General features: G+C 45.9%; 1 protein-coding gene across 2 annotated transcripts in view; it reads right to left on the bottom strand.

The window, feature by feature from the left end:
• The window catches only part of LOC101823275 (aldehyde oxidase 2), an 89,050-nt gene that overhangs the window by 11,735 nt on the left and 62,592 nt on the right, over positions 1 to 14,723 (bottom strand). For both annotated transcript variants that reach the window (XM_040753581.1, XM_040753580.1), the window contains 3 exons: positions 11,423 to 11,488; positions 11,119 to 11,307; positions 6,127 to 6,294 (listed from right to left, as the gene is read on the bottom strand). In XM_040753581.1, coding sequence (XP_040609515.1) covers positions 6,127 to 6,294; positions 11,119 to 11,307; positions 11,423 to 11,488 — 423 coding nt within the window. The remainder of the gene's footprint in view (positions 1 to 6,126; positions 6,295 to 11,118; positions 11,308 to 11,422; positions 11,489 to 14,723) is intronic.

Consider the following 14,723-nt stretch of genomic DNA (forward strand, 5'->3'; position numbering starts at 1 on the left):
GCAAAACTCTGTGTAATAAAAGTTTCCTCAATGGGATTTTTGTTTTATTTCAGTAACAAAATATCTAGTTTACTTGTGAGAATGTGGCTATTAGTTGTAAGTTACTATTTGCTCTGGCCTCAGCAGGTCAACTTGGTTTAATGTGGAAATACTTTTTCAGCCTCATAGGAGAGACATGTTTTGAAGATCATTAACAGTTATGGGCATTTAGGGAAAACTTAACTCTAGTGTTTACGGAACTTGACTCGCATTTACACAGTATTTTAACATGCGTTATTTCATTTAGTTCCAAGGGAAAAGTACTGAGTGTTTACCATTATTTCTGTTTAAGAAAATGAGCCAGGTAAATTGTTATTTCCGTAACGTCAAAGAAGAGGTTACTGAATGAGGAGGTCCTGAACTTTCCTAGGCTCCTGTTCTAAGACGCGGATTGCTGTCTCCCTTTGTCATCAGAACAAGCTATATTTTTTACTTCAGCATTTAAAAGTTAAATACAAAGCCTGCTAGTATTATGTTCTATGTGCATGAGAGGTGCCCACTAGAGAAAGAGAGACTAGAAGAAAGTGTCATATCTCTTGGAGTTGGCATTACATGTGGTTGTGAGCTGCCTGATGTGGGTTCTCAGGAATACAAGCCCTCTTAACCCTTGAGTCACCTCAGCCTTTCCTTTTCCTTCCCTGCCCTGACATGACCTGACTTGAACTGCCCTGACCTGTCCTCCCCTCCCTCCCTCCCTTTTCTTTTTTGATATAGGGTCTTGCTATGTAGCTCTGGCTAGCCTGGAACTCACTGGATCCACTAGGCTGGACTTGAACTTGAAATAATCCTCCTGGGCATGGGTCATGGGGTGGGGGGGAGAAAAAAAGAAATAATCCTCCTGTCCATGTCTGAGCGAAAACAAAAGTTATTTACTCTAGCCATGGTTACAACATTGTGTGTCGATATTAATCATTATATATATTCTTGACTTAATTTTTTTTTTCTTCTGTCAGTGCTGGGGACCAAACTCAAGGCTTTGTATATGCTAAGCAAAGGTGCTACTATTGAACTACAGCCCCAGCTTTAGAGCAGCATATATACTTCAACTAAAGTAGACAATGGTCAACAGCCGAGCATTGTGGCACAGACCTGTACCCAGCACTTGGAAGGGTGGAGGCAGGAGGGAAAGGATTCAGGCATTATGCTAGCCTGCCCCTGTTACCTGGCAGAACGCACTCAGGCAGTACTCTAGTCAGCCCAGGGTTCCATGAGTCTGCAAGCAGGTACAAAGGACCCCTTTGAAAGACAGACCCACACCGCTCTCTTCTTATATCCCCTTCCTCTCTTCCCCTCTTTGCTCTCACCTCTCGCTCTTCTCATATCCCCTTCCTCTTACCCTCTTCATCTCTCTTGCTCCTCCCCCCTCTCCTCCTCCTCCTCTCCTTTAATAAACTGTATGGTTAATGGGTCTCGTGTTCGTGTTCCATCTCATGCCTTCTAAATTAAACAAAAGAACAACAAGGAGACCAGGAGTTCAAAGTTATGCTGGACTACATAGCAAATGTGAGGTCAGACTGGGCTTCATGAGATTGTAACTTGCGTAAAGTAGGCTTTCTCACACCGATCCTGCGGAGTAAACCCTGTTCCCATAGACTTCTGTTTCCTCCCCTGATAGGAATGCCTCTGCCTCCTTACCGTATGTGAGCTGCCTTGTGTGTGTTTCCTGCCCACTCCTCAGCGATGCAGCTCAGCTCCCTCAAGGGCTTTATGCCAACAGTCCCCATGAGACCTTCTGCATCCCGAGCTGATCTAGTGGTGGTGAGAAATACTCTGTATGTGTTTCATTGTTTCTCTGTCCCTGATTTGAACTCAAGCTGTTTACAGAATGCCAGGAAAGGGATCTGGAGCAGCAGAGCCTTTAATACATACATACATACATACATACATACATACATACATACATACATAATACATATACACACAACACACACACACACACACACACACGCATGCATGCACGCACGAACACGCGCGCACACACACACAGTCATTTCATGTACATAAATCCCATACATATGCATACACACACACACAGCCATTCCATGTACATAAATTCCATACAGATACATACACATACACACATACATACACACCTCACACAATTTGTTTTTTAAAACAGGGTCTCACTATGTAGACCTGGTCTCAAATTCATGATCCTCCTGCTTCAGCTTCCCAAGGGCTGGTGTCACAAGTATGTATCCACTGCTATTCCCCACTGGATAGAGAAGCATTGACATTCCCTGCAGAAGATTATTTTGTGTGTTTCGGTCTTCTGTCACTGTCCTCTTTGCTCTCCTTGGGACACTTCACTCGAGGCTGACTTTGAGTTACATCCTCTTTGCTGGTGATCAGCTTAAGAGCATGCGGTGGTTTGAATAGGAAGGGCCCCCATAGGCTCATGTATTTGAATGCTCAGTCTTCGGGAGTGACACTCCTTAGAAGGATTAGGAGGTGTGGCCTTGCTGGAGGAAAGTATGTCACTAGGGGTGGACTTCGGTGTTTTAGAACATGTCTTAGTTAATGCCCTATTGCTGTGAAGAGACACCATGACCACAGTGACTCTTATAAAGAAAAACATTTAATTGGGGCTGCCTTACAGTTCAGAGGTTCAGTCCATTGTCATCATGGCAGCATGGAGGCAGACATGTGCTGGAGAAGGAGCTGAGAGTTCTACATCTGGGTCCACAGGCAGCAGGGGGAGAGGGGGGGCTACCGCTGGAACTGGCTTGAGCACCTGAAACCTCAAAGCCCACGCCCAATGACACATTTCCAACAAGACCACACCTCCTAATAGCGCTAGTCCCTGGTGACCAAGCATTCAAATCTATGAGCTTATAGGGGCCATTCTTATTCAAACCACCACTGAATCCCAAGCCAGGCCCAGTGTCACTCTCTCTTCCTGCTGCCTGTGGATTCAGATGTACAACTCTCAGCTGCTTCTCCAGCACACTGGAGGTCTGCCTGCACACCACCATACTTTCTGCCATGACTGTAACCAAAGTCTGGGGTCCCTCAAGTCTTATCAGGGATTGGCCAATATTTTTATTCTTTCAAATACTCATGAGGTCAGTAGGGCAACCACAAAGACCAAATAGTTGCACTCCACATGGTCCAAGCATTGGGCTTATTACTTGTAGGATAACACTCTTTCCCACCCTAGCATTGTTATTCCAGCTATACCTAGATGATGAGTTTGTAACTTGAGTACACTGGGGGAGATATGTTCTTTTTTGGTTTTATTAAGGAGTTTTGAGTGACAGTTCATGGGGGAAAGTACCACTCAAATTCTTTCAAGAGTTCCTGTCTGGGGTGTGCCCTTTCTGTAAAATGAGCTTACAAATAAGATACGCTGTACATGTGAGCATGTACAAAGTAGAACCTGGTTAAAATGTGTCTACAGGAGCTGGAGGGATGGCTCAGCGGATGAAGCTGGGATCCCTAGCACCTGTGCAAAAGGCCAGGTGCAGCAGTGTGCATGGTGACCTCAGCACTGGAGGAGGAGACACCTGGGGCTTACTGGTCAGAGGCATCAGTGATCGCTGTGACCTCAGCACTGGAAGGTTGGGACAGGAGAGTCTCTGGGGCTTACTGGAGAGCCAGTCCAGCTGATCAGAGAGCTCCAGGCCCAGCCAGGGAACTGTATTTAAAATAATGTTAGTAGTAGTAATAATAATAAAAATGATGATGATGGTATCTGGAGAGATGGCTTAACATTCAGAGCACTTGCTGCTCTTTCAGAGGGCCGGAATTTGGTTTCCAGAATCCATGTCAGCTGTCTCACAGACTTACAACCACCTGTAGCTCCAGTTCCTGGGGATTCAATGTTTTCTTCTGGCCTCTGTGGGCCCCTGCCCACATCTGCACACACAGGCAGGTACATACGTGCAGACACATGCAAAAACTAAATAGATAAATAAATAAATCCTGAAAAATGTAAGATGGAGATCAATCAAGGGAGACACCCAGTATCAGCATCAGCCCTGGCCTCTATATACACAAACACATGAGAGCATGCACACACTTACACACAGACACACATGACCACATACTCATGTATACATACAATATAGTTACAGTTATTTCTAATTGAAGGGATTATGGTTGATTTCATATAGTCTAATTTTTCCATATATTCTAATCTTTTCAAGGTGTTCATTGAATGAAAGAAAGAAATAAAATGGAGAGGACATGGCTGCTCTCCTAGGTGTGGTGGAGGAGTAAGTTTATTGTAGCTAAACTATAGGTAGAGGCAGGGACATCTGGGAGAGTTCAGAGTGGACATTACTAGACTGAGCTGGACCATGTGAGGAGAAGGAGAGAGGAAGGAAGACAGAAGAGAGGAGAACCAAGTGCATCAGCCAGGAAGCCAAAGATCCAAAGGGCAGGTAACCAGAAAGTCTGGATTATATAGGAAGAGCCTCTGGGGGAAGGGCAGCCCAGCTCCTGGGCTGCAGAGTTCAGGGTAAGGGGCAGGGTATGGTACCATATCCTGTAGCAGGTAGGGACTGAGGGATGCTGGGTGCTGGGAGAACCTAGTGACCAGATCTGCTTTGATATGTTAAATAGGCACCTCAGCCATTTGTCCAGGGTTTGAAACTTAACAGAAAAGTGTTACTTTCACATTTGTTTATTTATTTGCATATTTGACAGTGTCTCACTATGTAGCTCTGACATTCTGGAACTCGCATGTAGACCAGGCTGGCCTGGAACTCACAAGCTTGCCTCTCCCTTCCTAGTGCTAGGATTAAGGGTGTATAAAGCTTATATCAAATATAGGTTCTGCCACAAGGTGATGTTAGGAGCTATTATTTTAGAAAATGTGAGACTGCTCTCACATGGACAACAACTGGTGTCCACAAGGACACTTTGACAAAGTCTCAGCTAGGAATCCTCAGACCTGGCAGAAAGTGCTGTCTCACCCTATGTGTCTCAGAGCCCAGCTGCCTCGTCCTGAATAGTGAATAAGCTAAATGAGTCACTTCTTCCCACTGTGTGAGACAGCTTTGCCAAACAACCAGATTGCTAAAAACAGTCTAGGTCTGTGGAAACACTGGAGTCTGTTCTCCAGAAGCCAGGCTGTTGGAAGCCAGCCTCGGGTGAGCAGGAATACTCAAAAGAGCTCTTTTTTACATGTGCGTAGTGAAGGGACCGGACCCTCACCCAGCCCCCTGCTTTAGCAGCCATGACAGGCTGCAGGAAAGACCCAGCAAGATGTAGACCTCTAACTCAACACGTGTTGCTGAGTTTCTGGCCTTCTGAACTTGCTGGACCTGCCCCAGTCACTAGGAGGTCAGATACCCTGGCAAGGAACCAATCAGAAGTTAGCTGGCAGGCTCTGGGTGTGCTTTACAGAGGCTTAAAGAGCATAGCAACCACGCTGGGAGGGCCTATAAGCCCTAGCAAGCAGCTGACCAATCAACAGAGTACTGGTCGTTCAAGCCTGAAAGTGTACCAATCCCGAGACTGTTGTGGACCCCTAGACCCTCCCCTTGCTCTACCTAATAAATTCCCTGCCTTGAGGTTCTTCTTGCTCTATCCCCTGAGTCAGATGGGTGGAAGACCTGAGTTAACACAGTTAACTCCTTAGCTATTAAAGACTCTGCTTTTGCATTAGAACGGGTCTCTTGGTGATTTTGGGGTTCAGAATTTGGGCACAACATGTAGTTTCCTCACTCTGCTTCCATTCCAGAAACGGTGTCCCAATAATTGTAAAATGGGACTGAGAATACTGTTTGAAAGTCACATGTGTGTTAAAGCTTTTGGCTAAGACAACACAGTCTTACAGTGGCCTGAGGCCCAGGGGGCCAGGTCCCTGCCTCTGCCTACAGAGGAGGCAGTGGGGTCGGAGGCAGATGGCTGTTATTGTAGCTGTGTTCACGAGAGTGGGATGAACCACTGCTGGTGACTCTCCTGCCTCAGCCCTTCAGCTGCGGAGATGACAAACACGGGCCACCACGTTCCACTGTGTGATCTACTCTTAGCATTTTATAGCTTGATCAACTAGACACAGGTTAGGTCATGATTTGTGCAAGAACCCAAAGGAGCAGGAAGTAGAGCTGAGCTTGGGGGAACAGAGTGACAGCCTACCATGTCTGTGAACCGATCTGCACAGGCCATGCGCACGCGCTCTGGGGTCGCTGGGCTCTGCACCGTGAAGTCCTCAGCCATGTCTCTTTCTCTTCGCGCTGCAGCTACTGCATCAGCAATGGCAAAAAACACAGACGACCCCAGGAACATCCCAGACTCCCCGAGGCCCTGTAAGAAAACACATCTAATTTATTGGTTTTTTTCATACAGTGTATCACTTTGTGGTTCTGGCTGGCCTGAAACCCACTGTGTAGACCAGGTTGAACTCAGAGAAATCACCTGCTTCTGTAACACATTTGCTTTAAGAATTTCTATAGTGGACAACAAGTTATATGGGGGCAGGGCCTCATCTTGTCCAATGCTGTATCCTCATCCCTGGAATATAGTTTTCTATAAATCACTTTTCAAACATCTCAAATGTTTATTGTCCAGTTTGTTGACCAAGTGAAACTCCTAGAGCTCTTAAAAAAGCTGAACTTTCTGGATCTTTAATTCTCTCTGGGTTAAGTATTTATTCTATGGGTAAGGAATGCATGTGTGTTTACATGTATGTGCACACACACGTGTTCAGTTGGAACCGCCAACTCAATCCTGTTGATCCAGAAAGTCCCATTCCTATTTCTCTCTCTTCAAACCCTGCCCCCTTAGAGAATCTCCAACAAAGGAGCCCACAAGCCCAATTCCACATTCTTGGTGACTACTGCAACTTCCTCCCCTGTTGCCAACAGTAGCCCAAGTCCCCACCTAGGCATTTAGCTTTTGATCATATTTGGGCACAAACCCAGCTTCTGTTGGACACATCATCACCTCATCTCCTACGACCTATAAAATCTCCCTGTTTCCATTTGTGGGCTCTCTGGGACTGGAGAACCTGCCCAGGAGTTGCTATGCTCAAGTAAACATTTGTTATACCCTTTTAATTCAGCTTGATCTAGCTTACTGTAGCGGTGCAGACACCTGTTATGGGGAGGAGGCAGAAAACCTATTGACGATGTGTACACGTGCTTCTGTGTGGTGAGGGAAGGGCACCCTGATTAGAACAGTCAATGGTTGAACTTGCCGACTTCAAGAGAAGAGGAAAGAACTCTTTGTGATTCCCCGGGGTTAAAAAGGGCAGGGTATTTGTCTAAGTTTGGTTTCTGAGACAAGGCTTTGCTATGGAACCCAGACTGTGAAATGTGCTTTGGAGTAGACTAGGCTGACTTTGAACATCCAATCCCAAAACCTTCCTGCCTTTGTCTCCTGCGTATTAGCATCATAGGAACACACCACCATGCCCCTCTTGGTCCTTGTTTTTTTTTCCAGAGAGCTCTTGCTCTGCAGCCCAGGCTGGCATTGAATCCATGATCCTCCTGCCTTTATCGAGTGGTGGGATTATAGGCATACCTGCCATACTGGCTGCCCTGCCTGGGAACTCCTGACTTGAAGCTGTTCTCTGTAGGCTCTGGGTTGCTTTTGACATCCCCCCCCCCGCCCCCTCACAGATGGCTTAACTCCAGTAAGAGTCTGAAGGCCTTGTCGATGCTCCTCCCTCTGGATCGGTGATGGCCTTAACAATCCACATCCAGAGTCGTCATCTAGGCTGGGGGGCATTCAGTTTGGAAATGATGAAATTCCTGCAGTTATTTTTCTTGTTTCAGGAAAGAAAATCAACTTACTCCTGAATGAGAAGCAAGTAATTAAAAAGTAAGGACATGACTGCTCCAAGGTATGGTGAAGGAGAAAGTTTATTGTAGAGAAAAGGGAGAGCATAGCCAGAGGCAGGGACATTTGGGAGAGTACAGAGCAAACATGACCAGACTGAGCTGGGCCATGTGAGCAGAAGGGAGAGGGGAGAGGGAAGGGCCAGGAGACACAGAGACCAGGGGGGAAGATCAAAGGTCCAGGTAACCAAAGTGACTGGATTATATAGGAAGGGCAGCTCGAGGAAGGACAGCCATACCCAGGGATGGAGAAGTTAGGGTAGGGGGTAGGGTATGTCAGCCATATCCTCTAGCAGCTAGGGACTGAGGGAAGCTGGGAGAACCTGACAGCCAGGTCCACATGTTAAACAGGCACCTCCTACCTAGAAGCTTCCTAGAAGATTTTAAGGAAGACTTTATATCTTCCACCTTGGTGAAGTTTCCACCTGAGGTTTGTCACGCTCTGCATAAAGCAATGCAGACAAAGTTGACCTTTATTTTAATTTGCTCTGCCTTCCCTTTAGTCATCGATAAAGGTTGGTGGTGTCTTTGCTTCCTGATACTAGTGACATTTGAAGCCACATGATTCTTGGGTGTAAGGGCTTAGTCACACCCCTGGCCTCTGAGCACTGCTGTAAAATCCTACAAATTCTTTCAACTAGAAATACACCTAGATGCTATCAATCTACCCCTGCCCAGGTATCTGTCTGTCTTGGGGTGGGGTGGGTAGGACATTCTCACCACATTTGGGACTGGCTGTGAAGGAACCAGATTCTCACCCAGTCCCCTGCTTTAGCAGCCATGACAGGCTGCAGGAAAGACCCAGCAAGATGTAGACCTCTGACTCAACACGTGTTGCTGAGTTTCTGGCCTTCTGACCTTGCAGGACCTGCCCTAATCACTAGGAGGTCAGATACCCTTCACATGGCAAGGAACCAGTCAGAAGTTACCTGGTGGGCTCTGGAGGTGCTTTATGGTAAAAGTGGCATAACAGTGACGTGCAGAGCATAGCAACCACCCTGGGATGGCCTATAGGCCATAACCACCAGCTGACCAATCAACACAGGGCAGGTTGCCCAAGTCCGGAAGTGCACCAGTCCTGAGACTGTTGCATACCCCTAGACACTCCCTTGCTCCTTCCAATAAATTCCTCACCTCAAAGCCCCTTGGGTCATTCTCATGCCAACCGCTGTGTTAGATGGACAAGGGACCCGAGTTAAGACAGTTGACTCACTAAACAATAAAAGACTCTTTGCTTTTGCATTGGAACAGGTCTCTTGGTGATTTTGGGGTTCAGAATTTGGGTACAACAGCTGTTCTAGATTCTAGATTTATTTCTGGGTTTGACTGACGACCCCAAGTCTCTCAGAGGTGGGTGATTTACCTAAGAGCAAAGGAGGATGGTGGGCCTGGGTAGGAACAAGATCTTCAGTTCCCTGATGTCTAAGGTTTCAATGGTATCTCATGTCTTCAATCTCATTTATTCTTTAGCTTTTGTTTGATTTTTGAGACAGGGTAATCTGTGTTGGCCTGGAACTCTCTACATAGCCCAAGCAGGCCTTAACCTACCCTTTGCTGGGATTACTGGTTTTAGCTACTGCACCCAGCTCAATACTGCATTCTTCCACCCATCCCTTTTTAATGGTGTATGTGTGTGGGTACATGTGCACATGTGTACATGTGTGTGGAGGCCAGAGTGAAGGACTCTAGCAAGCAAACATGGCTCTGGCAGTTCTTGCCCTTCCCCCATCCCCCTTCCTTGCTAAACCATAGATTACATCCCTAAAGCCAGCCACAAGGTCTATTCCCTTATTTGGACACTTCCTTCTTCCAAGGCTGACTACCAAGGTCCAGGTATCAAAGTATGGAAGTCTAACAAACAAAAGCCCCCTTTTGGCTGCCTAATTAACATGGCCAATTAAAACAAACCAGCTCATCCTATCCGTCTCCTCTCTATCCAGAGCCGGTCCTTTGTCCTCTGGGCAAATACTCCCCTCCTTGTTTGAAGTCAGAGTTTTCTTTGGGCCACCAGCTCACAAATAGCAACACAGAGACATGGTATTAATTATGAAAACTTGACCTTTAACTTAGTCTTGTCTCAACTAGCTCTCATAACTTGTTAACCCATTTTTAAAAAGCTATGTTCTGTCATGTGCCACCCATCCTGCTTCTTCCACGTCTCTATCATCTCTTCCTACTTCCTCTGTCTATCTGGAAGTCCTGCCTATACTTCCTGCCTAGCTATTGGCCGTTCAGCTTTTTATCTCACCAGTCACAACAACACATCTTCACACAGTGTACAAGTATCCCACAACACTTGTTCCTTTCCCTTCTCCCTCATCCTCCATCTCCTGTCCCTCAGGGGCAAACACCTATCCTCTGTGCTGAGAACTTGGTCTTGGTGTGTCCCTTGCTGACCTGGGCCCTCTCACAAGGATATCCTCAAGTTACCGTTTTTGGAAATGTTCTCAATCTCCTTTGAGGCAGAGCCTCTTACTGGCCAGGAACTTACCAATTAGGCTGGACCAACTGGCCAGAGAGCCCCAGAGGTCCTCTTGTCTCTGTCTCCCCAGTGCTGGGGTTCTAAGAGTATGCCACCACACCCGGAACGTTTATGTGGATTCTGGGGATTGTACCCATGTTCCTGTGTTACTGCTGGAACTGGAGCTTTTCCTCTGTTATATTCTCCATTCTTAGATGAGAGCTAACCATGGTGCCATAGCCTTGGGAGGTGGAGGTTGGAGGATCAAGAGTTCAAGCCTATGCTGTGGGTTTGAGGTCATTCTGGCCATCTCAAAAACCAAGAAAGAAATAGACAACTGGGTGGTGGTGGCACATGCCTTCTTTAATCCCAGCACTCCACTCTGGAGGCTGAGGCAGGTGAATCTCTGTGAGTTCAAGGCCAGTCTGGTCTAATGAGTGAGCTCCAGGACAACCAGGACTACACAGACAAACCCTGTCTCAAAAAAAAAAAAGGAAAAAAAGAGAAATAGACAAAGTTTATAAATAAAAAATGTTATTCTCCCAAGAAGTACAAACACACACACACACACACACACACACACACACACTTACTTCATGAAGAGACAGCATTAATGAGACCAGGGCCTAGCATTGTTCCTGAGAGGTTCATTCTCTTTCCTGGTCCTCTGTTTTCCCTAGGTGGCTGGTCTCCAAGTGGGCTAGTCCAGGTAACCCCGAGCATGCAGGTTTTGTTTTGTCTGGTGGCTTTTGCTGGTCATGCTCCTTGGGCTGCTGTGGTGTGGAGGTGCTAGTCTATATGCTTAACTTGGATAGTCTATATGCTTACCTTGGATGAGTAGATGGTTAGTGGGGTCTGAGATGATGACAACAAGGACACGTGGAACTGCTCAGGGACATCAGTGACAGTCGGAATTTTGTACTCCTCTGGGCTCCGAGAGTACAAGACCCCTTCTGGAGAATAGTGCAGCTCTTCAGTGGTATAAAGGCCCATTCCTTGAATAAATGCGCCTTCTATCTGAAGGGGGATGACAATTTTAAACTGTGTGGCAACATATCATTGTGTGAAGTTCTTTAATGACCCCTCAACCATTCTTAGGAAGGGATTTCCACCCAGGTGGGCCAGCACCTACCTGTCCAATGTCAATGGCTGGATTCAGGCTGTAACATGCATCCATGACAATGTCTGTTCTGATTTTCTGAGACAAACAGAAATGACCTCTTTATAAAAACTTGAATTAAAATACTATTTTAAGGGGTGGAGGATATATCTCAGCATTAGGTTGCTGCTTTTGTATGCACAAGGCTGTAGGCTTGATCCCTATTATCACCTCCACACACTAAAAAAATACTATTTTTAGGTAGCTCGGATCATACAGTCAAATGGTGCCACAGCTGGTGACCCTGCGTTCAAACCCTGGACCTATATGGTGGAAGGAGAGACCTGAATTCTGAAAGTTGTCCTCTAATCTCGTGTGGCATACATGGTACCCCCTCTCCCTCAATAATAAAAAAAAAAAAAGAATTTCAAAGAGCTTCTTGCTATTCCGGGCATCAGAATTGGGAAGACACCTGACAAACTTCACATGTGGTGCCAGGCCTGATTATGATCTGGAAGATCTGCATGCATTGCTTTGACTCCTGCTAGAGACTCCAAAGTCCAGGGCATGTTGGTGTGTGTAGTGAGTCACCTGGTAAATGATTGAGCCTGCTTGTCCACTGGATTCTCTACCTGGCTGCATTGCTCTAGTAGAAATTATGAGCATATCTAGTCCTTGAAAGGGTTGGATGCAGGCTGTATCGTCATGTTACTGAGAAAATCACATAGTGTAGTGTGTGTCAGTTTGGGGCTTGCAAGATTTTAGAAGGAGTCAAGGTGAGTGTTGAGGTCAAGTGTTGATTCCCAGGGGGCTAGGCTATCTCAGGAACACCTCTGGGCTAATTTAGGAATACCTCTGGACCTTCCTTTACCTACCATTCCCCAGTATTCTGGTAACAACTTTTTTTGTTTAAGCTTAATATCTGAGTTTCTCACTGGTCATTGGTGGTGCATGCCTTTAATCCCAGCACTCAGAAGGCAGAGGCAAGCAGATCTCTGTGAGTTTGAGGCCAGAATGGTCTACTGAGCAAGTTCCAGGACAGCCAGGATTGTTATATAGAGAAACCTTGCCTCAGAAAACAAAACACAAACAAACAAACAAAACTGTCTTTCTCCTTTCTAGTCTTTGGATTAGAACTTTCTCCCTCCCTTCCTCTTTCCCTCCCTCCCTGTTCCTTTCTTCCTTACTTCCTTTGAACAGGTTCTCATGTAGCTAAGGCTGGCCTTTTCAAATCCTTCTGCCTTATACCTCTGAAAGGTTGGGATTACATTCATGGACTACCACACCTAGTTTTATGCAGTACTGGAATTGGTATGCAACCCAGGGCTTCCTTCATGATAGGCAAATATCTTATCAGTTGGACTATATCCCCAGCCCTTCTCTTTGTTCGTTTTTTGAAAGTAAGTCTTGTTATATATCCCAGGCTGGTCTTGAACTTTTGGTCCTCTGGCCTCAGCTGCTCAAATGCTGAGATTACAGGTGTTTCCCAGCATGTCCTTGTTGGCAGTTCTCTTCTGACTCAAATCCTGGCCTCTCAGGCCCTAGAATTAGCCATCTTTCTGAACCTGGGTAGGAAAGGAGGCTGGGGACACCTCAGCCCTCCTTACTGTACATTTACCTTGACATCTGATGTGGTTTGCGCTGTGGGGACAGAACAGGGAAAGTGATGGCAACTCAGCAGACAGAGACCTTTGCTTACCAGCTCCAGACATCTCCAGAGGACTGTCTTACAGCACTGGCCACAGTGGGCCGGCGATTCAGGGTCTCTGGTTTATTGTTCGCTAATGGAATTTTTGTCTCGTTAAAAAACAAACTGTTTTTTTTTTTATGAGACAGGGTTTTTCTGTATTGTTTTGGAGGCTATTGGTCCAGCCTGGCCTCGAACTCACAGAGATCCGCCTGCCTCTGCCTCCTGAGTGCTGGGATTAAAGGCGTGTGCCACCACCGCCCGGCAAAAAACAAACTGTTTTTAAGAGTTTAACACCATTCTGAAATTTCTGGACCTTTAAGTATACATATAAACTGGAAGGCACAGAAAAAACCAAAATTTTAACTCTCTGACACCATAAATTGGAAAAAACCTATTTTGTTTCTTTAGGGATTCGTTAGGTAGAGTTGACAGATAAAATAAGCATGTTCTAAGAACTTCGTGGGGGCATATTTCTGCTGGAAATGTATTTGTTAGTTCCTTGAAATTCAAGTTTAATTAGCCAACCTATGTTTTTTATTTGCTAAATCTGGCAACACACCTGTCAGTGTGGAGGGTCTTATGATTAGCTTGTCACCAAAACCAGCTTCCCACTAAGGCAGAGCCTCAGGAATTCAGGGACACTGGCACCTGGGCCCTCGAGGGGAGGCTGAGGCAGGCTCACCTCCAGGACTGCTGCACAAATACCATTATCCATGTGTGCCTCCAAGTGAAAACCACCGGGAAACAGTCTAAAACAAGACATGAACAATCTGGGATCACATGAGTTTTCCTCTTTAAGATGATCTCAAATAAAAACAGCTACAGAGGTCAGCAAGATGGATCAGCAGTAAAAGGTGTTTGCTGCCATGCCTGACAATCTGAGTCTGCTCCCTAGGGCCCATGTGGTAAAAGGAGTGAGTTGATTGCCACAAGCTGTCTTCTGACCTCCACATGCCCCCCACAGGGAAAAAAGTAAGTGTAAGAACACGTTGACATAATGTATCAGAAAGAGAAACTTGAATGAACTAGGAGGGCATTTCTCTCCAGACATCTCTTCACTCACTGAGTCTTTAAACAATCTTATTCATGGACTGGGGGCAGGGCTTAGCTAGTAGAGGGCCTGCCTAGTGTGCACAGGCTCAGAGTGTGGTCTCTAGCCTTGCATAAACTGAACATGCGTACACATGCTTATAGGCCCAGCATTGGAGAGATGGCAGCAGGAAGATTGGAAGTCCAAGGTTATCTTTGACTACTTAGGGAGTTCAAGGCTAGTCTCAGTTACTTGAGACCCTGTCTCAAAAAACATTTTTTCTTATAATGGAAATGGAAGATAAGTTAACTAACAATAAATAGAAGTATTTTGATATGATGCGGCCATTATTATTTTCCTAATGTAACAACTTACTACACTTTGGCTATACTTTATTCTATTTGGTACTTCTGCCATCTTTGTTTCTGAAGTATAATTCACAGGTTTGTCATTTATGGTACAATGACTTTGTCTAGATACATTCCCTGTCTTCAGTGAGTGGCTTCTTGATAATCAATAGCAGGTACAACGTTCTTTTCATTCCCCACACCACCGCCATCTGTTCCTTTGGATATCTGTACTGCCCTGGGAATAAGGGCTATGGATGAACACCA

This window comes from Mesocricetus auratus, unplaced genomic scaffold, assembly GCF_017639785.1.
Source record: "Mesocricetus auratus isolate SY011 unplaced genomic scaffold, BCM_Maur_2.0 Super-Scaffold_100010, whole genome shotgun sequence".
NCBI classification, from domain to species: domain Eukaryota; kingdom Metazoa; phylum Chordata; class Mammalia; order Rodentia; family Cricetidae; genus Mesocricetus; species Mesocricetus auratus.